Source organism: Propithecus coquereli, unplaced genomic scaffold (assembly GCF_000956105.1).
Source record: "Propithecus coquereli isolate 6110/MARCELLA unplaced genomic scaffold, Pcoq_1.0 Scaffold76, whole genome shotgun sequence".
Taxonomy (NCBI): Eukaryota; Metazoa; Chordata; class Mammalia; order Primates; family Indriidae; genus Propithecus; species Propithecus coquereli.
In genome coordinates, this window is record NW_012153729.1 from 824,708 (window position 1) to 850,249 (window position 25,542).

At 51.2% G+C, this 25,542-nt stretch overlaps 1 protein-coding gene across 1 annotated transcript in view; it reads right to left on the reverse strand.

Annotated features, from left to right (window-relative positions):
• RGS9 (regulator of G-protein signaling 9) overlaps positions 1-25,542 on the reverse strand; it is an 81,255-nt gene that overhangs the window by 42,162 nt on the left and 13,551 nt on the right. Inside the window, exons 3-11 of the mRNA XM_012662219.1 lie at positions 23,222-23,272; positions 21,926-22,032; positions 21,514-21,565; positions 21,192-21,250; positions 20,253-20,329; positions 16,475-16,556; positions 9,544-9,615; positions 1,592-1,621; positions 697-758 (exon numbers count right to left, since the gene is read on the reverse strand). Of these exons, the coding sequence (XP_012517673.1) occupies positions 697-758; positions 1,592-1,621; positions 9,544-9,615; positions 16,475-16,556; positions 20,253-20,329; positions 21,192-21,250; positions 21,514-21,565; positions 21,926-22,032; positions 23,222-23,272 (592 nt within the window). The remainder of the gene's footprint in view (positions 1-696; positions 759-1,591; positions 1,622-9,543; positions 9,616-16,474; positions 16,557-20,252; positions 20,330-21,191; positions 21,251-21,513; positions 21,566-21,925; positions 22,033-23,221; positions 23,273-25,542) is intronic.

Below are 25,542 nucleotides of genomic sequence, written 5' to 3' on the forward strand. Positions count from 1 at the left end.
ACTTGAGTCTTACACAGTCTGAATAAATGATTAGTCACATTGTGCCTCCCCAGAAATAAGCCAAGTTCATTTTCATGTGTGCAGGAAAACCTCAGAGTTAGCAACGTGGTCCTGAAATGAATTCCACATTGCACATTTCAAAAGGATAACTGCTTGCACTGAGGAGGCACCGAGCCCTTTTGTGGCTCCCAGATTGTGTCCCATGGGGGACTAGATCAAGGTAGCCTGAAAGTTCAATAAATCAAATATAAATTTCTAATTTATCCTAATTGGATTTTAAACCAAAGTTTAATAATAGACATTTAACAGCACACTGAACCAGTAAACCTAATGCACACATCCCTAATAAATTTGAGTGGGTAGTGACAGGAACACAGGCTGTACCTACAGGGTCACAGATTTCCAAGTTTTCCCACCCTCCCTATCCACACAGTAATGGATTCCAAGAAACATGACAGACTTTTATGGAACCTCACCCATCCTTGATTTTGTCTAACCCAAGATGAGACCTGGAGACTTAGATTCTGAGTGAAGAACTAGGAACTACACCCCCAAGAAGCTAGTTCTGTCTCTCTCAGTTCGTTGGGATCTTAAATCAGTCAGCCCATGACCTACCAAAATTGCCTTAAAACAGAAGTTCTCCTCTAGCCTACCTATTGCTCACACGTCAGCAAGACCAACAAATCAGGGACATACCCTCCAAGGGACACTGAAGACTTCACTGTGGACCTCATTAAGGCCTGTTGGTAATACATGATCTGGAAGAGACACAGTAGTTAGATGTCCCACTTCCCCACGCTTGAGTGTCACTAACACCAACACATATGGCCTCCAAAACCAGAAGCCATTTATCCATAACACCACCCCACCCCATTCCCTCAAGCCACCTCCCTCGGCACCAACGGGACTCAGGCCCACGGTAGACAGCCCACCCCAAACTCCAAACTAGTGGCCTCCTTAACCCATGTGCTCGTCTGGAAAAAGAGACACCAGCAGAAAAAATAAAATGTTCTAAAGAACATTAAACTGAGACATGAGGACAGATGCTTGGCTTTTCCCTCATGATCCTCTGGCTGACAGAAGCAGAGGGTGGTCCCCATCACAGGTGACAACCTTAATCCCCTTGTTCTGCTGTAGTAGAAGCAAGCCATCCCCTCCTCAGACACCTGCTTCCCTATTCAGATATTGATGGACACATCCCACCTCAATGGCCAATGCCTCCCAGGGCTCTGTCTTGGGTCCTGGATATAAGATTTGCCACTCTCAGAATAGATTCTGAATGCCCTGTAATTATAGCGGCAGGGGCCGGGTTGAGGATGTAGACACCGCAGCACTGGTTCCCACTGTCCTCTCTGGTCATGGCCCCCTCTCTATGCCTTTGAGGGGTGTTTCACATCCTGAGTCTCCATAAGCCCCACTCAGATCTTACAGAGGATGCTTTGTCATTCTGTGGTGTCCATTAACTTGGAAACAATTGAACATTGCACATGGTTTTCATTTCATTACTGAATGCAGAGCATACAGCCAAAGTATACATAATTTATTAGAAGATTTCAAAATCAAACTTCACTGGAACTGGAAGACTAATTACCTCTTTTTTGACAGCAGTGATTGTTTGTTTCTGTAAAACAAAGAAGCAAAAACCATTAAACAGATGTCATTAAATCGTTGCAGTTCAAATACCCATTTGAAAAATAAAAATCGTTCCCCATGAGAAAACTGCCCATCTTTTCTTACTTAAAATGTAGGATTTCCCATTATCACAGCCCCCACCCTATTCTATGTAACCACTAGAGATAATAGCAACTAAGAGATTTGGTAAGGGAAGTAGTATAATTTATCACTGTAACTTTACACTGTTCTCCTAAAAGCCAAGATGAATTAAAGACTAAGTTTGGGGTTGGTTCCAATCTAGCACAGTGCCTAACAGAATGATCTGCAGAGCAAGAAATAAAGATTCCTATCTGAGATATGGAATGAGAGAAAAAGATGAAGAAACTAGCATGGAGCTGGAGTGTTTGTTTCTTTTCTCATAGGGAAGAGCTCTGAAAGAATGATGAGATGCCTTCCTCAGGCAGTCATAACAACTTGGCCAATACCACAAACTGAAAAAAAAAAAGCCATGTTGCCAAAGAGAAAGCACACAATTAAAAGGCTTGAGACCAGCATCCTCTGCAAGCTGAGTCCCAGAGTTGAGCTGCGATGTGGAAGATCACATCGTGCCTATCCCCCTGCTGAAGCTGCTGGACCAAGTTCACACTAGGGATGAGCTTCAAGGTGTCTTCTCTCTGGCCTTTTTGAGTTACAGCAGAGAAAGGATGTCTCCAAAAGGGGCTCCTTGTTTAGCCTCCTAGAAGCTCCTGAGAACCATTCAGATCTGTCACCAGCTAAAACACATAGATCTTCTACAATCTGAGAGGGGCGTGCTTCCTTGCCACCACAGTTCTGCACCATGTAACTTTTCAAGTTGGCCACAGTGGTGATTCCAGTCTCAGTTTTCATAGGTTTGGTCATGTCCAGGGGCTGGCTGGTGCCGACTCTACTTCAAGCTGAGCATCCTGATTCCTGGCTGCCAATATCCATGCTGCTTAACCCAGCCAAGTCTTCACTTGGAAATGAGTCATAAGTTCAAGGAGGTCACTTACTTTCTTTTAGCCAGTTAGCAAAATAAACACTGGCCCATGAGCCCACTGACAAGGAATGCAGCAGAGTCCAATGTGGAATGTCATGTACTCGTCTCTCCTTTCTAATCCATACCGGGTTTCATTTTTGCTTCCCTGGATTACTTTTATATAATTTATTTCCCTGCATGGAGGAGTAGGGAGAGTTATCTTAGAAAGGTAAAGCCCAGGTAGGTCTCTCTGTTTTAGACCCTCACACAACCTGACTTTCTCCTTTGTAGCACTTATCACGATTTTAATTACATATTTATTAGTGTGACTCCTTGTTTAATGTATGAATCAACATTAAGGCACCATTAAGAGTAGGGACAACATATCTGTCTTCCCTAGTATAATGTCTGATGCAGAGTAGATGCTCAATAAATATCAAGTAAATGATGACTTTGGGGTGTTTGGAGGCCTAGAAAAATGGGGACTTTTCTAAGCTTAATAGAATTTTTTTCACTTAACCAAGTGGAAACACTACCCAAATGATCCAAATATTTTGGCAACCACACTTATTATCTGTTCCCATTCTCTCCCAACATAAGCCACTGTTTCAGAAGATACACATTTTAGGTAGAAAAAGACCCTGGGGCCAGAGTAGATTTGCATTCAAATCTAATACTATATAATCACTTCCTTCTGTTAGAATCTTGCTGGAGTGGATTATTCAGAATAGTATCTCCAGGTCTATGCCCTGTGCTCAAAGAGGAAGCTGGACTTTTGCATAATAATAACTGCCTGGCACCTACCACAAAGCAATGTACACCTCTTTGAGCCTTCACAAAGCTTGGGGGGGAGATTTTATTATACTGATTTTCAGCTGAGGAAACCAAGGCTCTGAGAGGCTGAGGGTAACTTTCTCAGTATCTGGTCAGTAATTGGTGGAGCCAGGATTCAATTCCAGCTCTGCCCTTTGCAAAGCTGAGGAGTGATCCAAGAGAAACAGAAACTCATTGGACCTATTCACCTTCTCCAACCTAGCCTGCCCTCTTCCCATTCCTCCCTTGCCCTGAAGCAGAGAATGCTGCAGGGTGGAATGACTCTATCCAGTCATTTAATTCAAAATGAAAACAAAAAGAGAGCTAGAGCCCCAATCATGACATGAAACTCAAACACAGGTAACACTCTCATGAATACCCATGATGGTGAAGATGGAAATTGTGCTAGGCCCGTGCTCAGCAGCCAGTGTCAAAAACACCTTCAAAGTGTCCAAGCCCCATGATCGAACTTCCTGTTGGCCACCGTTCTGTGACTAGCACCTGGGGGCCCAAGACTCCCCAGTGAACAAACACAGGTGCAAGAAGCAAGATCCCGGCTGTCCTGTGTTCTCTGGGCCCCGCAGGGAGCTACCCTTGCCAGCCACAGTCGTGCACACTCACTCCTACCTCTCCCCGTCTTCCTTTGACCTAGTGTGTTTGCTTCTGGGACCGTTATCTCAGTCTTCAGGGTTTTCCTATGTTTATATTTTTAGTCACTTCATTTGATTTTATTACCTTTTTAGGGCTCTGCCTGTGTGGTGTAGTTTGCTGTTTGTTTTCAGATTCCCAGAATCACCAGTTATCTTCTGGGAATCAGGCTGCAGCGTGAGCTCTAATAACAGGATTCGGTTGAATGTGAGGCTTCCCCACCTCTAGCCGGGATTGTCTGCATGAATTTTAGCTTTTACCTCTAGCTTTAAAAATAGCTATCTTGGCTGGGTGCGGTGGCCCACGCCTGTAATCCTAGCACTCTGGGAGGCTGAGGTGGGAGGATTGCTTGAGGCCAGGAGTTCGAGACCAGCCTGGGCAACAGAGCGAGACACCCGTCTCTACAAAAAATAGAAAAATTAGCTGGGCATGGTGGCACGTGCCTGTAGTCCCAGCTACTTGGGAGGCTGAGGCAGGAGGATAGCTTGAGCCCAGGAATTTGAGATAATGTCACTGCACTCTGGCCTGAGCGACAGAGCAAGACCCTGTCTCAAAAAAAAAAAAAAAAGAAAAAGAAAAAAAAAAAGCTGTCCATGGGATTGGCTTCTCTAGACTGACATAGAGGTATCTCTGCCCTTCTAGGGGTGTGCGTATTGGTGCAATGAGGGGAAAGGGTTCTGGACTTTTCTAAACAGAAGAGACAACTTGCTCTCTGTCAGGGGGAACGGTTAAAATCCTGGTTCTACCACTTACTGGCTGTGTGACCTTGGATGAGTCCTTTAGCATCTCAGAGCTTCCAATTTCTCATTTGTAAGAGGAGAACAGAAGATAGGGGGATTCAACGAGATGACAGACAGAGGTGACTGGAACACACAGAAACTCCAGCAACAGTGGCTACTAAGCAGGGTTAATACACCCCCCACTACTGAGCGTGTGCACAGTGCGATTTTAGCCCTATTACAAGATAAAATACAAGATGCCCAGGCAATATTTGGGACATACTTAGAGGGAGAAAAAATTATTCATTGTTTATCTGACATTCAAATATAACTGAGAATTCTGTATTTTTTATTTGTTAAATCTTGCAAACCTACTATATCAATATGACAATTCCTTCACCAAAGGCCGTAAGAAACATTAAAGTTAAGTGAAGCTATTCAAAGATATACCTAATTCTAAGCAATTCAAAGAAAACCATCTCATGCTAAAATGAGAAGAAATAAACTTTTTTTTTCCACCCTGGAACTCGCACACAAATCGCTTCCCTTCTCAGCAGCGGGCCCTCCTGGAGCGAAGCCACTTCTTTTTATTCTTCATCCTGGTGACACACTTTGCTACAGGAGGAATATTCTGCCTAAGGAATCTTTGAATGCTCTGCATTCTTGGAATTCTAACAACTTCTTATTTTTCCCTTGCAGAGCTGCCCAAATAGGGACACAGTCTAGACTTGTTTACACAGCTCTATGGCCAGCTGGTCGGCCGGAACCTCGATGGAAGATGCGGACAATTGTCACAGGGCCACTGCCAGGCAGGAGCGTGGGAGCCCAGGGGAGGGACAAGCAGGGACCTTAGCACAGGGCAGCCAGGCAGGAGTCTGCAACGAAACGCAGGTGGAGGGTTGGGCAAGCCACGGAGCGAAAGCCGGAATCTGGCAGCACAGCCATGGAGAGCGGAGAGCAGGTCCGAGGTCAGAAACCGGGAGATGAGAAACTGAGGCGGTTAATGCAAAGCAGACAAGAAAGGAGAGGGAGGCAGCTGTCCAGGCGGACGAGGATTCGAGATTGCAATCCTCTGCAGTAAGTATCTGTCCCTCCAGGTACTTCCCCATCAGGCAGAGGAGGCAGGATTGCTTACAATTTGCAAGGCTCGGTGCAAAATGAAAATGCAGGGACTCTGTCCAGAAAAAAGTATAAAGAATTTCAAGATGGCAACAGAACATTAAAGCACGCAAGGGCCCTCCGGAGCATGAGGTCTTGGGCAACATGCAAGCCGCCTGCCCGAGAAGCTGGCCCTGGGCGCAGGACTGAGGCCGTGGTGGGGGGTGGGGTACATGGGTAACAGGGAAGAGCACGAGCCACAGAGCTCCAGGAACTCTGAATCCTGGCCCGGCCACCTCTGACAAATGGCAATCTCTCTGTGTTTTGGTTTTTTCATACGAAAAATGAAACTGATATTATCTCTCTTAACAGATTTAAGAAAATCCGGCAAAGCTTCTAAGAGCCACACAATGGATATCAGAAAACGTCAGGCAGGAAACAGAGTGGGCCCTGCTGGCCATCGGCTGAGGTTCGAATCGCAGCTTCAGCATTTCCGGCTGTGTGTCCTTGGAGTTACCTCTCTCCCCAACCCCTTCTCTCTCGGCCTACTCCCTCAGCTACGAAACAGGGATGCCAACCCCACTGTTTACCTGCTACGGCTGCTGTGACTCTTAACTGAGCCAGCGCCAGGTGTGGAGCACTTAGCCCCTGCTTGGCTGCAGCGAGCCCTCAGTCCTCCCCAGCCAGCCACGCCCACACAAGGGCCCACAAGAAGAAAGCAGTTTGTCCCCTACGATGGGAGCACGCGGGGGTGGGGGGCTTTGCACGCTGAGGGCTCCAGGCCAGTGCCCTGCAGAGCACAGTATTTAGTACCGTGGGGCCATATTTCTGCCTTTTGCCCAAAGACCTGTGTGCACACCAGTGTGGACTGTGCCGTCTCAGCAGCTGCTGATTGGACTAGGCAGAGGCTGAAACTGGGGCGTATCTTCCTCCCTCCAACTGCAACCAGGACACAAGTGTGAGATGGTGTGAGAACAGAAGAGGAAATTGGCTAAGGCACAGCCCCCAAAAATGGGGTCTGAGGTCTACCGGCCCCATAAATTCTCTCTTGCAACATGGCGACAGTTACAATGATGACAGCTGCTGTTTATGGAGTGTCTGCGTGCTGATTGCGGTTCTAGACACGTCACATAAATCATCCCGTGTAATCTTCTGAAGAAGGAACTATTGTGATTCCCGTTTTATAGATGAGGAAACTGAGACTTCGAATGGCTCAAGAGTGTGCCCAAGATCACACGGCCAGGGAGTGGTAGAGTGGGGCTGACCGCCCTCATCCCTAAACCACAGTGGTGACCCTGTCAGAACAGCCCCCGGCCCCGTCTCTTCCTGGGGCAGAGGGGCTGGAGGTTTTGGAATCGAGAGAGGACACGCGTCTGGGGCTCGGCACCTGGCCCAGGACCCATTCCTCCCAGGACTGGGCAGCCTTGCTGACGCTGCCACCAGCCTGAGGAAGGGGGTCACCAGGGCCCTAGGTACCCGCCAACCTCACAGCCTCCTGTCTCATGCTTGATAGGCTATTTGCCTCTAAAGGAAACAGATATCTTTTCAAGAATTCACTCATTCTCAGAATGACCTCTCTCTTCAAACCAGCTCAGGCACCGTGTTCTCTGAACTGAGACAGAAATCCAAAACCTCTGAACTCGCGAGGCCTCGTGGAGACTTCACGTTCTCGCCGGCCCTCTCCTCCCCGGGCAGGTCCGCACGGGACAACGGGGGACACTCGGACCGTGGGCAATGCTGCAAGCAGGTAAGACACAGCCCGCTGGGGCTGGCCGAGGGGAGGGCCGGGAGGGACCCGCATGCACAAGCAGTGTGGTTCTTTGCTCTTCTTAACGCTGCACAGCAGCCGGAGCGCACATGTAGGAGAAAGACAGCTGGGGAGAGAGAGAGAGAGAGGTGACGGGTGAGCAGCAGTGCAGGCCCAGCCCCTGCCCAGCCCCACACCATCAGGACATCGGTCTCACACCCAGTGCGCTCGCTGGGGCTCTGGGCTGAGGGGACCACCAGCGTCGCAGGAAAGGGGACCTGAGGCGGGGGCCGGTGGGGGGGCCTTTTCAGCGACAAGGGCTGTCTGGCTACCCTCTTTGGAAGTCACCCTAACCATCACCCCCAGGACGGGACGGAGCAGTGGGCTCCTCAGCCCCCCTCCCAAATTGCTCAAGTTAACGTCCCACCCCCACAACACACAAACGGCTTGGGTCAAAGACGGGGGCCCCTGCGTCCCCACACCCCCAATGTCAGAGTGGGTGACCTGCTTTCTGCCCCCGCCCTCCCCTCCTCCACAGGAAAGAGGTTTCCAGAGCTGCCAGTCAGCCATAACAAAAGCAAATCTTCCACCCCGTTCAGTATTTTACTGGAGGATTCTGTTCCCATGGCAACCAAGCCTCCAGGGCCTCAGCAGTGATCTGTTATCTGACAAGGGGAACACGGGAAAGGCTGCCCGGGAGCAGCTGAGCAGAGGCTGACAGCGCCTGTGTGTATCAGAGGAAGGGTCTCTTTGGCTTGGGGACAGGGGACCTAACGATCCCCTCACCAGGGATGCTCTCTGGGGACTCCATGTCTCTCTTCGCATATCCTAGTCTGCAAAAGCAGACACTGTCCCAGAGCTGCCGGTTTCCTGCTCTGTTCTCTGTCCCCTCCCACTTCCCTGCACGTCCCCCCAGGGCCCCACTCACGCTGCAAGGCACTGCCAAGCCCTTGGACAGCACACCAAGAGGTGACTGAGTTCTGACTACCCAAAGATAACATTAGACAGAGAGCAATGAAACCGTGTAAGACCAGTTCGCATGGGTTTCAGGCTGGGATCAGTGGTTCTCACCGAGAGCAATTTCGACTCTCTCCCGGGTATGTTGGGCAATGTCTGGAGACATTTTTGATCGGGGCTGGAGGTGGGCAGGGAGAGGGCTGCAGGTCCTGACATCTAGTGGGTAAAGGCCAGCGATGCTCTTAAACACCCTACAGGCACAGGACAACCCCACCACCACCACCACCAAAAAATTATCTGGCCCAAAATGTCAACAGTGCCACAGTCTCAACAGTTTATGAACTGCATCTCTTTAAATTAAAAAAAAAAAGTCATAGGAAATTGGCCATCCATCATGAAAGGTGGCCTATCTGTAGAAAGAGTCTTTTTAAAATAAAAAGTGTTGGAGAATCTTTGCAAAGATCCCACCCCGCTGGGATGTGAAAGAAACTGTGACATTCCAGGCCCTGCCACATGGATTAAGTTTTAAATTTGAAGTTGATTCAAGGGTTTTGAGCCTGGGCCCTCTCATCCTCTCAGGATCAAGGAACTGGCTGAAATTGTGTGCAAAATGTCCATCTGTGCCTCTTTGAGTGGAATGGGTGCATAACCTTCATCAGATTTTCAAAAGGGGAAGTGACTCAGAAAAGTTTGAAAACCAACGATCTCGATCCCATCTGCTCTGCCCTGCACCCTGCGTTCTCTCGTCCCTCTCCACTTGTAATCTCTCTTTCCTGGGACCCTTGCCATAGTCTCGTTTCTCCCTTGACCCTGATTCCACAGAGCCATAGTCCTCCTCTCTTTGGCATCTCAAAGGGGAGATATCATTGCCCTAACAGACATGAACAGACGTGTGGACACATTCCCAGCCTCAGGACCCGACCTAGGCAAAGTATGCAGCAGAGACGTACCTGGTTTACCTTAACTTCATTCGGATCGGTCACTCGGTCCAGGCCATAGTCCAGCACATTGTGCATTCCTGGCTGAATGGAATAAAAAAACATAAGGATCACTATAGGGTGAGTCTCCGGTTTCTGATTAACTTTGGGTCTTGGCCAAGCTGCCAATTCTGAGATTGAGCCAAGAAAGTCTTGTGGCCTAGCCCACAGGGAGCCATGAGGGTGTGTAAACCCTCCAGGTGAGCTGGTGAGCTTCATGGGAGCTGCACCCCGTGTTCTGCACCCACAGCATCCCCAGAACATAGTGAGATGGATAAATGGATGGAAGGGTAGCTGAATGGATGAATGGATGAATAGATGGACGGATGCATGGTAGGGTAGATGGATGGACAGATGGATGGCATTCCCAGCATCATAGTGGGATGGAGGGATGGATGGATGGATGGGGGAATGCATAGGGGGGCTGGGGAGGTGGATGGATAGATTGTAACACTCAAGCCCATAAAGAGTTGACTGGGACTAATACATGGGACTCCTGACTCCTCCCACAGTGCTCCTTCCCCACACTCTGTGGTTTATGTCTTTTCTGTCTTGGGATGGATGGGGAAAGAGCCGTAACAGAGCAGTGCTTTGGGAGAGTCCGGCACCTCTAGGTTCCAATCCTGGTTCTGCAGCTTCCCAGCTATGCCGAAGATCTTAGAAACCACCTCTCTCTGCACTCGCTGACCCATCTACGAAACAGATGATGCCTCCTGCCTGGCAGGTTCTTGGGAAGATTTAACGAGATAGGGTGTGAGGCTCCCAACAGACAGCAGCTATTACTGAGCAAGGGACTGCATTCACTTTAAACCACCTCCGTAAAGGTGTGGCCAATCGTTGTCAGCTCCCTTTTCCATCAGGGCAGCCCACCCTCCAGAAAATCTTTCTTGGCCTCTCTCAACTCCTCGACTCCACGAGGCCGGTTGATTTGAGCCTTTCACTTCCCTCTGTGCAGGTTTGGAGCCAGCATCCCCCTAGTGCTCAGCACCTGTGGTCAACCAGGCTGACTACACTGAAGCAGAGGGTTGGGAAGTGACAGGGCTCTGTCCCCATCTGGATCAGACACACTTTTAGCACAGAGGTAGGGTCGCCAAATAAAATATAGGACGTCCAGTTAATTTCAGATAAACAGGAAATGGTTTCCGGCTCAATATTCTTCTGCTTATTGTATATTCATGCTAAGATATAGAAAATAAATTTGAATACAGAGTCTATCTTTTATAAGAGTTATTTGTTGTTTAGCTGAAGTTCAAATTGAACCGGGCACCCTGTATTTTATTTGCTAAATCCAGCAACCTAGCTCAGTGGGCTACCATGGACATACGGCCTGGGCAGGAAAGAGAAAGCGGAAGGCAGCAGACAGTGGGTGGAGAGGAGGACAGGGAGAGCGAGAGGCCATCATTACCCTACGCACAGGTGGCCCTCAATCAGCAAGTACCTACGAGGCACTTCCTGCGTGCCTGACATTGTGCTCAGCTCTGGGGAGCTGTGGCGAACATGCCCCGAGATCACTGCTATTGAGACCCCCCAGCAGGCACGCGGAGGCACTGCCAGTCTCATGGGGGAGGCAGCCACTCAGCAATTCGTCACGCAAGGGATACATTACAGGTGCCCTGAAGGGACAACACAGAGGTCCAAGCCAGCCCTCGACGGATCTAACCTAGCATGCAGCAGGGTCGGTGCCTTTGTCTGCAGCCGGCTCCCCCCAGCGAAGCTGAAGACAGACTTCACGCACACACCGTGACGCCTTCACACACATTCTTACACACATACACACACTCACACATGCTCACATACATGCACCCCCAACCCACTGACACACACACAGAGCCCACGCCCCAGCGTCGCCGCAGGCACTCACCGTGGCACACACAGCTGCAGTGTGGCCGCCCTCTTGAGTTTTGAATCAGTTATCCAGCTCTTTCCTCTGAGCTCGCCCAGTCTCGGACACAAATTCGGCCGCCCTGGTGCTCAACAGAGCACCTGCATCACCGAGATCGACACCGGGGTGCCCTCGGCGCCCAGACCACGTGGCCTTGCACTCTCAGACCTGCAGCTACCCACTGGGCTTCATTATTCTGCGTGCCTGCCCGGTTCCAGGCCCCTGTGACCTCCGGCTTTCCCCACCAGCCCTAGGGAACAGCCGGGCACATTCCTCCGGCTGCCCACTGCCCGGGCTGCTGCCTCATCTCGGCACCGCTGTGGGCAGAGGCCCCAGGAGTCTCAGTGGTTCCTGATCAAGCTGGGGTCCCATCCCAGCTGTCTTGCCTTCAAAACTCCCCCGGGGGCTGCCTTCTGCCTCTGCTGGTTTGGGAGACTTCCAAGCTCCATTCATTCACTCATTCATTCATGCACCAGGTAGCGTAAAGCCTTTGACGCACCGTGATAGTCACCAGAGGCGCTAGTGACGCAGTTTCTGTGCTCGAATGAAGGCCACCCAGAGCTGACTGTCTGCACACAGGAAATCAGGACGGCCTCACTACCTGCGGTGTGCTACCGGCCGATACGAGGCACGGAAACGCTTTCTGCCCCCGGTGCCACACGCAGGAAGCCCTCCAGGGACGCGCAAGCTTCCCCTCTTCAACCAGAGGAACTGCGAACGCCAGGGCATGACGCCCCACCAACATCCCTTGGGCATAAGTCAAAGAGGCAATTTGTGAAATGCCACATCATTCAGGTTAGGAAGGGACTTTCTGTACTCATGACAACTGCCCGGTGAGGTGACACTGCAGGAATCAGCATCCTGAGCAGGGCCAGCGTGGAGCCGACAGGCATTTCTTGGTGACACTCTACTGTGCCCCTCCTGTCCCTTCTCTAGTTCTGATACGCTTGTCTCATTTTCACTCTCCTCCCTATAGGATCAGACCCTTTTGACGCACGGAACAGAAAACAAGAAAAACACTAACCTGTTTGATAAAACAGGGAAAAGAAATAGAGAGAAATGAGCCTGAAAGGGGGAGACGATTTTAGGTTAAAGGGTTCGAGAAGTCTGCTCCAAGCAGATTCTGGCTTGAATGTCACTCTCTACGGAGAAGTGTTCCCCGGCCATCCACCTGACACTGGGCCCTGCCACCTACAAGCTGCCGTGACATTCTGTGCATGACTCATTCATGGTGTAAGAAATAGCTTCAGTCTTCGTCTCCCTACCAGACTTTGGAAAGCTCCTTTAGTTAATATACATATCCCCGCTGCTTGGCGTAGATTGGCCATTCACAAAATATACGTTAAAGTTTCAAAAATTTGGACCAGAGTATATGGAGCATTCCATCCTGTTGTTATGTTATAACATTTCGTGTCAGACCATTTTCCTAGGTCATGAATGGCTCTGAAAATATTTTAATAGCATCATGATGTTCCACCATATTAGATATACCTCAATTTATTTTGCCACTTTCCATTCTTGGACATCTAGCCCAATCTGAACAGGAAATGGAGGGCAGATATCTCCTTCCCTGGCGAACGTCTGCTGAAACAAGAGCCATTTAGCTTGATATCCAGACAAATGACCACTTGATTTAGAGCACACACTGCCAGAAAGCAGCCTTTGTCCACAAAACCAGGCCTAAGCAAAGAACTATATCTCTGGGAGTCATGAAGTCACAGACGGCACGGCAGAGGTTCAGGGAAGGCCCCCAGAGTGACTGTCTAAAGGAGCTGCTTCTCCTTTTGTTCATTTACAACACTAACCGTTGTCTGCATTGTGCTCAGATCTGCACTTTGTTCCATTTGGGTAATCGTTTTCCTCCATCACAGGATGCTGAGTCACAGGTGGCATCTGAGCTCTGGATGGGAATTCGGGTCAGATCCCTCCACAACCACCACCCATGTCTGATCTTGGCCTCTGCCCGTGATGACATCCGTGACACTCCTTCCTGGCTCCGTAAATCAGTACCCACCCCTCGCTGAGCCCCTCCCACAGTTGGGTCTGGTGTCTGGAAGAGCGCTGCTCACCTGCGTCACGGCAATTTGCATCCTGAGCTCTTTGAGCTGAGAGAGGGACCACGTGTGGGTGCTCCTTGCACAGCAGCAACAAATCGGGCTCTGCCATCAGACAGATGTGGCTTCCTCTCCCAGCACTGAGCAGGCTATAGAACCTCTCCGAGCCTTGATTTCCCCATGTGAATAACAGGCACGGTAATAACCCCTACTTCACAGCATCGCCGTCAGGTGCACTGAGAGCTTAACACTGGCACCCAGCAGTGTGCGATGACTCCCAGCTGTTACTTCACGCCCAGCTCCTAACCCCTCACCTGGCACAGAGTCAGGGCCAGTGAAAGTTTCGTGGATCAGTGAGCAGACAAATGAACAAGTGACTGAGTCAGTGCAGTGACAACGGGCTGTGTCGCATCCTACAACAGTTGGGTACAATCAGTCCACAGAGCGGCCATTCGACACTCCACAGAGCCAAATGCTTTGTTTGCCTCGGCTGGCTGTCTTCCCACTAGACTGGCAGACTGTTCGGGTCTCCTGGAGACCGTCTGACAGGCTGTGCGCTCCTGAGCTCCTGGGCTCGTCAGTCAGATTGCTCAATTTCTAGGCTGAGACGCTCTCCAGACAACGCCGTCTACCCCACCCGGGACAACGGGAGAGGAGGAGTGTTCTAAGAAAGTTGGAGAGAGCGGGGCCCAGCGCACTCCTGCCGGATCTTTGACCACGGGCCTGGTTTTGACTTAGGGAGCAGCCGCGAGAGAGATTAGACAGGAAGAACAGTTTTGTGTTCTAGGAGTTTTAGGACTACTCCATCAAAGCCTCATTCTGAACTTGGGTCCCCAGGGCTGTGAAAGAGGGACCAGGCACATTTGGACTCAGGCATTACATTTCTTTAAGCAGCAGTGACCCAGGCAACGTTCTAATGGCCAAGGAGATTACAAAAGGACTGAACGTGACATCTCATGAGAGGAGAAGGGCACAGGGGCTGAGAGGGAGGCTTCACGGTCAGGGGCGTGTGGGCTCAGACCCTCTGGCACCTATTAGCCGTGTGACTGTGGGCACATTAGCAACATCGCTGAGCCTTCACTTGCTCGTCAGTAAAATGGGAATAGTAACGCTGCCTTCCACACAAGGCTGCAAAGATTAAATAAGACAGCGAGTGCAGAACGTTTAGCACCGTGCCCAGCACGCTGTGAGTTCTCAATCTAGATCTGCTGTGATGATGATGGAGATCGTGACAACAATGACAATGAGAACAAGTAGTGGAGGTGGTGGAGAAAGTTCAGGAAGTGAGAGAGGTAGTCGAGGTAGGGGAGGGGTAAGGGAGGTGACGGAGGGGGAGGTGGAAATGGGGGAGGGGAAGATGGTAGGCAAGGTGAGGGATGCCACAGAGACACGTTGTCACCATTGTCATCTTTATGTACTTCTACGTCATGCGGTGAAGAGCCACTTGGCCAGTTGCCTGGCGGGGGCTGAGAGATTGCCCCAGGAGAACTGGGGAGAACCTGAATGATCTGTTTTTCATCTTCTTCCCTTTAGACCTCTTGGTTGCCGGGACAGAGGGGAGGACAGAGACCCTGAGTGGATCATGTGCACAGCCAGCCGATGTCGCTTTGCAGGGGACACAGTCACGTGGACATTCCCACACCGTGGAGTCTCTACACGGGATAACAGGGAAGCCATTCTCCACCTTGTCGGGAGCAGGCTTCCCTCAGTCATGCTGCCACTACTGGGCACCAGGGCATCTTGCCAAATGTGGCATGTCCGCCATTTTCCCTTATCTTCACCAAGGTGCTTCTTCCAGAACACATGAGCCATGTGCAGTTCCCTTCTCACACAAAGATCTCACTCCTAAGCTACCAACAGAGAGGTGTGTGCTTGTGTCCAGGACCCTGTGCTCTGTCACCCGGCCCACACGACCTTGTGTCAGGAATGTGCAAACTGGTTTCCTTAGAGGAGGAACCCTGAAGCAAAAAAAAAACCAAACGAGGTACTTGGGGGTCAACCCCAAGACCTTAACCTCAGCAACAAGCATCCAAACCCATGGCCATACAGAGGGAACACCTTATGAAGATCTACTTTGAATGCAGAAAGAAAATAAGCAAAACAGCCAAAATCTGATAGTCTTGAAGTTCATAAATCTGTAAACTTTGCAACCATGCCCCACCCAGCTCACGTCCTGGTTCTCAGAATTTCTGGTACGTGGCAGGCAAGGAAACTGAAGGAAGAGGAGGAAGAATATTTATTTTGAACTCTTCAGTTTCCAAACTCTTTCACATCTCCAACCTCCCATGAGCCATAGGCATCATATAGGTCTGACACAGGAGGAAACTGAGGCAGCAGAGTTAACCCCAGTGGGTGTGGTGGTCAGAGCCTGCTCCTCTGTGCTGGGGGATGAGACTACCATCCCCCAGGGATAAGCGAGGACTAGTCACGTCATCCGTGACTGTGAAAGTCCCAAAGCCAGAGACACAGTGTGCTGCAAGCAAGGAGAGGCTGAGCACACACTTATTCCTTCTCTCCTCCTATCTCAGCTGCTGTGACTGAGTCTAGGAGGGAACAGGACACACAGGACAGCTTTGCAGATGGCTGTGCAGTTTCCGTTCTCACGGCATCCTATCTTTCTGCTTTGGAGCCTACATTCTAGCTTTCCTTCTTATATTCCTTTCCCAAAGGATGGTATCCCGGCCAAAAAAAATTTTTAAAAAGAAGTCCCAGCCCTCATAACAGACAATTCCGTCCAGGTCCCTCCCTCCCTAACACCAACAGGAGGGCCGGGAGCAGACCCTATCCAGACAGCGCATGTCCTCTTCCTGCCAAGAGGCACCTGGACGCTAACCCCACACAGAGCGGCGGCTCCTCCTGCCCAGCCAACTCCAGGCCAAGCGAGAGGCATTGGCAGCAGGGATGGGGAGCACAGGAAGGGGTGGGCGAAGTAGGAAGAGATGGGGGACCCAGGGAGCAGGACACTCACAGGGCATCGGTGCACCAGCCAATACGCCTTCTCCTGGCAGTCCAGGGCGTACCTGTCGGCCTTGTTCCGCTCCTTTCCAGCCCTGAAAAGCCAAAAGCCGTGTGTAAGGCCAGGAAGACTTGGCATCTTTGATCAGTGATGGCCCCATTCCTGATGACCTGGACCACTCTCCCATCTGCCCAAATAATTCACGTGCGCCGTGGTGACAGCCAGCAGTGAACGCGGGCATCACACACCGTGCCAGGGACCATTCTGGCTACTTGTACATGTGCCAACTCCTTTTACCCATTTTAATTCTCCCAGAGATATTTTTCTCTCTTCACAGTTCAGAGAACCGAACCGAAGAGGGGCGGCCAGCCCTGCCAGGGCCCTGCGCTGCACGCCCTGTGCTGCGACGACATCATGCCAGTGCAGCTGGCCCCAGGACCAACTCGACCTCGCCGACTTCACCTCCGGAGTGAGCACAGGTGACCACCTGGGCGACACGCGACCATCCGGCTTGTTAACTTTTCCCTGCCTTGGCGAACATCACATCGCAGTGAAGTCTGGAGGAGCAGGCCGTCCTCGCGGTGACTGCGCTGGGGAAGCGCTGGCCTTGGGCACCCTCCTGCCTCCCTCCCTGTCATTCACTCTGTTACGCCAAGGAGTTTGTGCCATGTCGGGGCCTTTTCTGAGCCCAACTTATCATTGTAAAACTGTAAAAGGTTATTTATCTTCCCTCTTATCTCCCCACCTCCTCCTCTCTCTTTACGGATGGGAAATGCTGCCGGGCGCTCCTCCTCCGGGAGCGAGGTCGCACTAATGATCGCCACGGCCCACCGGGTCCCATTGCCACGGCGACCCTCGCTCACGCTTGTCAAGGCTTGTTGTCCCAGGCAGGCGTGGGATGACACACGTGCCCTCTGCGTGACAGAGTTGGCAGATCTATCTACCCGTTAATGTGCTGTGAATAACATAATAACACCCGGGGAGCCAGATGGGGGAACAGCGCCATCCCAGCGGGGTGTTTTGCCAGCCTCCTCTGGAAATTAAATATAAACGCTGTCGCTTGAACTTCCCCTTGCCAAACTAACCGGATTTGCCGCCAGCCCCCGTCCTCAGGAGGATGGGCCGCGGTCTGCCTGGGGCGGACAGGAGTCATACTGGACAGCCTCGCACGGAGCCCACCTCTAATTTTCCCTGAAGGTCCTCTCTGCCTTTGCTCCTCTGCTTTCCTGTCATAGACACTATCCGAGGACAGCGATGATCAATGGAATCCAAGAGCGCCCGTAAACTAGGAATTACTTCAGTTTGTCATATCATGAATATTTTTAGCAACAGCATTTGCGTAATCACTCATTCGTGCATGTATTTATGGATCTTCTACTACGTTCCAAGCCCCGAGAGTCTACTGGTGAACCAGACATAGTAGATCTCCCTTTCAGTAGATTTTGGTCTAAACATTACACAAATAGTCAAAAAAATCAATATAGAATTGCAAACTGCATTATGTGCTATCAGGAAACATTCAGGGCACTAGAATATAGAATCAGGGATGTCCTTTGTGGGGATTTTGAAATATGTTTATAATTCTTGGACACTTCTTCCATGGACAGAAAGTCTATGTCCCCTCCCGCTGAAGCAGGTGGGGTTTTGTGATGGTTTCAACCAACGTAGGATATCAGACGTGACACTGTGTAATTTCTGAGGCTGGGCCAAAAAAGGTGGGACGTTGACGGCTGTCACCCTCCTCACTGGAATATGTACTCCCGAAGCCTCCAACCACATAGACAGTGTGACCGCCCTGACGTCACCACACTGAGGAAGCTCAAGCTACACCACAGGGAGAGGCCCAGGGGCTACAAGAGGAGAGCAAGGACTGCCAGCAGCCCCCGGCTGCCCCAGGCCTCTGACTGCAGCCACATAAGAGATTCTGAGTCAGAGCTGCCCAGCCACGTCCTTCCTCAATTCCTGACCTCTGGAAATAGTGACAGATAATAAAATAATTGTTGCTGTTTTGAGCCGCTGAGTTTAGGATGATCTGAGGGCAGTAATAGCTCATCAGAAAAGCCTCTTTGAGGAAGTGACATTGGACGTGAGCATTCTCTCTAATAGCTTAGAGAAGGTCGAGTAACGTGATCCCATTTGTGTCCAAACATGGGGCAGAATGGGAGCAGAGGCCAGTTAGGAGGACACTGCCACGGTCCGGCTGACAGTGGGTTGGTGTGACCAGGCCAGGGGAATAATGGAGACAGACAGGAGTCATACTGAGTGGAAGGGACTTTGCCAGAGGCGGCAACAGGACCAGATGACTGGACGTTGGACACTGCTGGGGACAGAGGTGCATGGTGGCTCCTTGCACTGGCGTGGTAATCGTGGAGGAAGAGGCTGGAGAGTGAGGGAAACACACATTCACATACAGACAAGTGAAGTTGCGGGCGTGACATCAACACGAGACCCTGAGTAGGCTGCTGGGTGCTGAGTCCAGAACTCAGAAGAGGGGGCTCAATATAACGAAATGACCACCTCATGGGCCAACCTACATGGCTAGCCTAGTTTTGTGAGGTCCTAAGTCTGAAATCAGAGGCAGACTTGGAGTTAAGCCTTGGAAAGCCAGCATCTCGGAAGGAGAGAACCTCTTAGGAACTGCTCATCCCAAGGCACCTAGAAGTGAATGGAGGAGGGGAATGTCCCAGCCCAACACACGCAAGTCTAGACCTTCCAGGATCCAGACCCGACAGGGAGAGTGAGGCTGGGCCAGTGGGAATGGCCGTCCTGGTAATCACTGGTGCTGGTCACCAGATTCTCCTGGCTCCCCCACTTCTTGGGCACATGGGAGGAGTGTAGGTCCCCACCCACTGCCTCTGAAGTTGAGCATAGCCATATAACCTGCTTTATGAATTACAAGCACAAGTGACAGGTGTTGCTTTGACCCGCACAGGCTCTCCCTCCCTCTGCTACAGCAGTGGCCAAAGCCCCGATGGCGCTGCTTTGTCGGCATGGGTACTGGAGTGAGGAAAACGGTGTCAGGACACGGAATACAAGCAGGAAACCTTGTGGTTTCCAGCCCCTGAGAGTTGGGGGCTGTTCATTACGATAGCCTGGCCTCATCCTGACGGAGACACTCTCCCCACCACTCACCGTCCCCCACATTTACGCTGGCTCTCACTGGCAAGGCAGAGGCCTCCAGGGGACGTTCAGCTCCGGTTCTGATGTGGATGATGGGCAAATGCAAGCGGTGGGTGGTTCTAATGTGCAAATCTGATTACTGAATATCCTTCCCCTACTTAAAAATCTTTCCGTGGCTCCCTGAGGCCCTCAGCACAAAGCCCTCTCTCGATCTGCTCTTGCTAACACCTCCAGTTAACATCTCACTAACTTCTGCCAGTTCCACGCTTTGCACTCTCTGCTGCAGCCACCAGGAACTGCTTGCAGCCGGCGCTCTCCTGGCTCCCGGCTCAGGTTCTATCTGCTTAGAACACCCTTTCTCCCGCCCCACCCCTCCCCTCCATCCATCCACCCCCCATCCCTCACCTGGACACCCCCATGCAACCACCAAGTTCAGTGCCATCCTACAGCTCCTTCTGCAACCCCCACCATGTGGCCCTCATCTCGTGGCAGCATCGTGGCCTGTTCACGCATCTCCCTGACCCATGAGACTGTGTCTTTTTATTTCCAATGCCCAGCCCGGTGTCTGGCACATACACACCCAATAAAGGCTTATTTTAATAAAAGGAAACAAAGAAGAGAGGGAGGGAGGGAGGACACCAGAGAACGAGTGTGATAGCCTTTCACTCACTTGTACTGCTCCTTGGCCTGCATAATGACGAAGTCCCACTTGTAGTTCATTTTTTGGTTCAAGAAATTGTAGTTTTCCTACAGAAGGAAAATAAAATAAGATCAGTGAGCCCCAAGGCATATGCCATGCCCGAAGGGCACAAAGCCCTGCGTCAACGAGGGCGTGCCCCAGCGCATGGCAACTGCAGACCCAGCCCCACGGCAGACTCCACTCGAGGAGTAGCACTGAATTCTCAAACGGCTTTCACGATACGTCTTACTTTTCTTGATTTTGTTTGCTTTAAATAAATGTATCCCAAATCTGATCAGGAAGAGAGGATTGGGGATGAGGAAGAATGTGGAAATTCAATATTCAACAACAGATCATCACAGATCCACAAAGATAAGCCCAACACTGATGTGATGCTGGCCCTTCTAAAAACACGTTTGTACCCCCATATCCTGAAATAAATAAATAATAAAAACATGTCTGTAAAGAATAAAAACAAGCAAGATTTCTGCCCTCTGCCCAGAAATGCTAGCCTTTTGAGGGTTAGGGTGTGTTCTTTGGGAAACCTGATTTACCCAGGCTAAAACAAAAGTCAGAACGGTACTATTGTTTTCCCATCATAAGCTCAAGTTCAAATCTGTTAACCAAGGGTGGTCCATTATTATACATATTAATTGAGTCATATTGTTTGGGGACAGCAAAAGGAAGCGGGTAACCACTGTACTCCCCAGTAGCCACTGAGGCAGAGGCTTAAATTATAGCAGGAGAAACTGAAGTTAGACATGGAGAGAGTTTACCGCAGTGAGCTGCTTCTAATCAATAAATGGATGGGTGGGTGGGTAGGTAGGTAATAAAGATGCAGATGATGTAGTTACGTGGGGCAGAGGGAAAAATAGCTCCAGACTATCTTCCATTTGGTTATAACAACCTCTACTTGAAAACACCACATACCTTTTCATATTCTTCTAAAATCCCTTTCTTCTTGATATTTCGCTTGGCCAGGTAGATGGCTGGAAAAGAAAGCAGTGACATTTTCCATCATCATCACATTCCAAAACCCAGTCTGTGGCCTCCCCGTGCTTGGGGCCACTGTGCTCGGAGAGGTGGGGACAACACCAAGCACACCCGGTCCTTTCCCCCAGGAACACGCCCAGCGCAGATGTGAGCTGACACAAAGGTCACGACGACAGCAAGACAAATGTCACCGAAATGCAGCAAGTACATAAGCAGCGTGTTAAGCAATAGCGAAGGCATAGGGTGGCAAGGTATTTACCATAATCTGTATCTTCAGCCGGCCACTGCTGGGTGGGCCAGAAATACGGCGTCTGCAAAAGAAACCAGGGAAACCACACTTTAATACTGGGGTGTGACTCCATGGACCACCCCCCACCAGCCCTATGACTAAAGAAATAAAACTATTCTAGCCCCCTCCACCATTTCTAAAGTCCTGATCTTAGAAGCTATGAAGCCAACCAATTATCTTTTTTTTTTTTTTTTTTTTTGAGATGGGGTCTCACTCTGTCACCCAGGCTGGAGTGCAGTGGTGTGACCACAGCTCGCTGCAGTCTCAAACTCCTGGTTTCAAGCGATCCTCCCACCTCCCTGGGATTACCAGTGTGAGCCACTGCCCCGGCCTCTTTTCAAGTGAGATCAACCCCACAATAACACCCAAGGCCAAGACTCACCTGAAAGCGGTAGAGGCTATTGTCAGGCTTGAGAATGAGATTCTTGGGGTCTTGCAGGGGGTAAATGTAGCCGTACTTGACAATGAAGTTGCCCAAGTTCTGTGCCTCTGGGGAGAAGCGGTTCACACATGGACGTCAAAGCAGGGCCAAGGGCAGAAGCTCAGTCCCTCGCGCCCACACAGCACCCCAAACTCAGGGAGAGGTGCCCCATCCTAACAGCACTGCATCTGAGGAGTGAGGACAGCAGCTCCTGAACTGGGCTGTGGACAAGTATCAGCTGGGCACATGCCAGAAGGACGACTTCCCTGGTCCCAGCCCCAGCAACGACAGCTCAGCAAGTCTGGACGGGAGCCAGCGAGGCCGAATGCGAACAGGTCCCACAGGTGGCCTGCCACAGGTGGTTTGGGGGTGACAGTTGGGGAAGCCCTGGAGAAGCTTCTCTAAGCCCTGTGGGTCTGGGAAAGGTCAAGGGAACAGGAAGAAAATGTTTCTGTTGGATCAACAGACACTTTCTCACTCAAAGAGTGAGGGGGCTATTGTCAACCTCTATCCCAAGCTCAATCTGCCTGCACCCCAGGCCCAGGTCTCCCCTCTCCTTCCCACTGTGCTGGAATTCCCGTCCCTCCACCCACGTGTATTTAGAAGCACAGCCTTGTTTCTGAATTTGCCTCAATTGAAGGAAAACTTTCCTGGTTCTGTCTCAGAAGCAGCCACGAAAGCAGGTATCTCTCCATCCTCTGGAAGGGACCCTGTCCCTCCAGTCTTGCAGGGACCTCCTTCCCAGGGACCCAACCTGCATCCCACCCAGAGCTCGGCCTCCGTCCGAGGTGTGGCAAGACTTCCTCCTTGGCCCTCCCTCCTCCTGTGGGAGGCTGAAGCCATGACCCCCGATTCCCCTCTGTGCCCCTCCATTCCCATCCCTTCCATCCCGCCACCGTCGCTCATGCGAGTCTCCATCCAGGGAGACCCTCGGAGCCCCCATCTCCAATTCGCCAGCATCAGTCCCATCTTTCCAGAGCAGGTGTACGCAGCAGCCCTCCAAGAAGTCTTTCTCAACTGGGTCCTCCCCGATTACCCCTATTATTTACACGCTCTCGACAATTTGTATAAAATGACTCTTTTGTCCCCAGATTATCCTGCCCTTGCTTTTGATTCTGGTTGTTTTACGCATGAAAGTCGTGTCTCTCCAACTAAAATGTAAATTTCTCAGAGACACGGGCTAAGCGTCCATTCAGTTTCTCCCATGCCGCTATACACTCGGCCACCCCCGGTGACTGAGCGCGGAAGAGCTCTCACCCAGATTGGAGACCCAAAGCCGCTGGACGATCCACTGCAGAACATCACTTCCTGCAACACAGAGAAGGCTTTGTCATTGTCATGGCTCCTGACACTTCCCCAGGCCTCCCACTGATGCCTGCCTGATGTCCTCCTGCTCAGCTATGATCTTGTCCCTCCGCTGCCCAAACCTCCAGGGACCCCCCCCCCCACCCGACGGCCATTATGTTCAGTTCCAACCCTGCAGCCTGTGATTCGGGGCCGTCCAGGCCCCGACTCCGGCAGGTCTGCAGCTTCACCGCCCTGTGCACACTCTGTCTCGTCTTCCCTGGCTGTACTCGTTATCTTTCACATCACAGTAATTTGTGTGTGGACTGTCATTCACTAACGAGACAGTAAACAGACTAAGTCTAAACACTGAAAACAAAACCAGACCCAATGCCAGCTGTCTGCGGGGCTGTGGAAGGAGCTTGGACACATGGGAATAAAACAGAGCCAGGCGCGGGAAGAGCAGGAGAGGCTGCAGGCAGAGGCTGGCCCTCCCACCCCCTAGGCGCCAGGCAGAACTCCCAGGAGTCGGAAAATCCTCGTTGTGAAGGTACTTCTGGTCAAAATAGAAGGACAGGACCTATTTTAGTAACACTTCATAGGCCGATTTATAACTCTAGGCGATGGAATGTGGGTACCATTTGTACTCTTACCCAGGCCCTGCAAATCTTAGAGGCTGGCCTCAGAACAACACAGAGTGAAGGCTGGCGTGAAAAAAAGTGGGAAAGGCAGGCAGGGCCAAGGTCAGGAGAGAACTTGCCCCCCTCTCACTCTCCCCCAAGGATACGGATTATCTAAGGGCCAAGAAAAGCCACGTTCCACCAACAAGCCCAGAGCGGCTGCAAGACCCCACGGCAGCTCTGAGCCCCCTTCTCAACCCAGGCCCTCTGGCCTCATAAGCAGAAGATGTGGCTTGCAGGAGAAGGGCGGCAGCATCTGCCCTCGAACCAAGCACCCCAACTCAGATGCCATCTTGCTAAACGCCAATGACCATATTTTCTAGCAACCTCAGCCTGCTTTCCGAAGACCAAGCTGGGCCCCTGTCTGCAGAACCAGCCCACAACACACGCCAAGGAAGAGGGTCAGGGCTTGAGACCCCACTGCCTGTGTCCTTAGGGCCAGACAGTCGAAAATGGTATTTCCTTCCTTGGAGGTAATGTAGGGACATTTCTTCTGGTGCCCTACAGGGAGGGCTCCCATGGCCCCCTCACACACCCTCGGCCTAATTACCCACCCACAGCTATGGCTGGGTGTGGACAGCCTGTAACCTCTCCCTTCAGGTCCACACCCTGGGGCACAAATGCCCAGCCCCTATCTCTGTCAGCACCCACACGCATCAGTATTGCTTTCAATGGGTTCTCCTTCTGTTGCTCTTAGCATAATTCACCCCTGGTTGGCCGTTCAGAGGCAGAATTCTTCACCTAAAATCCTACTTAAAATCCCAGGACTGGGTACTGAGACTTTCCACACCAAGTCTCTCTTCAAACGATACACGGCGGTGTGCAGACAGAGAGACAGACCCGGGCGGACGTCAGACTGATCAGCTCTCTCCACCAAGGAGCCCAGGGTTTTCTCATCCACTTGACTGCTTCCCGAAATAGACTAAATGGGATTACGGTGCCACCAGCATCTGCCCACGTGGTCTGTGCTGACAGCAAGGCAGGCTGCTCAGGCTCCCACATCCGCCACCTTTAACCCCAGGAAGCCCTGGGCCACCTGCCATCCGAGACGTTGGATGGCGATTTGCTTTTATCCGTGCTGATGTTGCAGAACCAGCGCTTCCCCCTGTATTCTGTTTCTACGGCAGCTGGAATTCACCCATGCAGGAGAAATAAGGGAAAACATGGCAGGGTGGGCGGCTCGCCCACATCCAGGGACCAAGTGCACCCCGTGTGTGCGAGGAAGGAAAGCGGCTCGCGTACACCGACGGTGGATAAGAGCATGGACCCTGGAGTGACATCTCTGGGCTCAAATCCAGGCTCACTCATGAAGGAGCTTAGTGACATGAGGACAAGTTGTTGCACCTTTTTGCTTCTGCGTGGCCCACCTGCAAAAACAGGATGGTCATGTCTACCTTTAGCTTTACTGTGGGCGTTAACAGGCCCAGTGTGGGAAGGTGCCAGCTACGACCACCCGTCCTCAGTGGCTGCATGCTGAGCACCAGCACAGCACGGTCGCATTTAATTCCCTCAGTCATTCTCTTAGACAAAGATTGCAATTCCTGCTTTAAAAATGAGAAAACTGAGAATAGGGCTACACCGCTAGAAAAAGGCACCTGAGGCCCAGCACAGTGG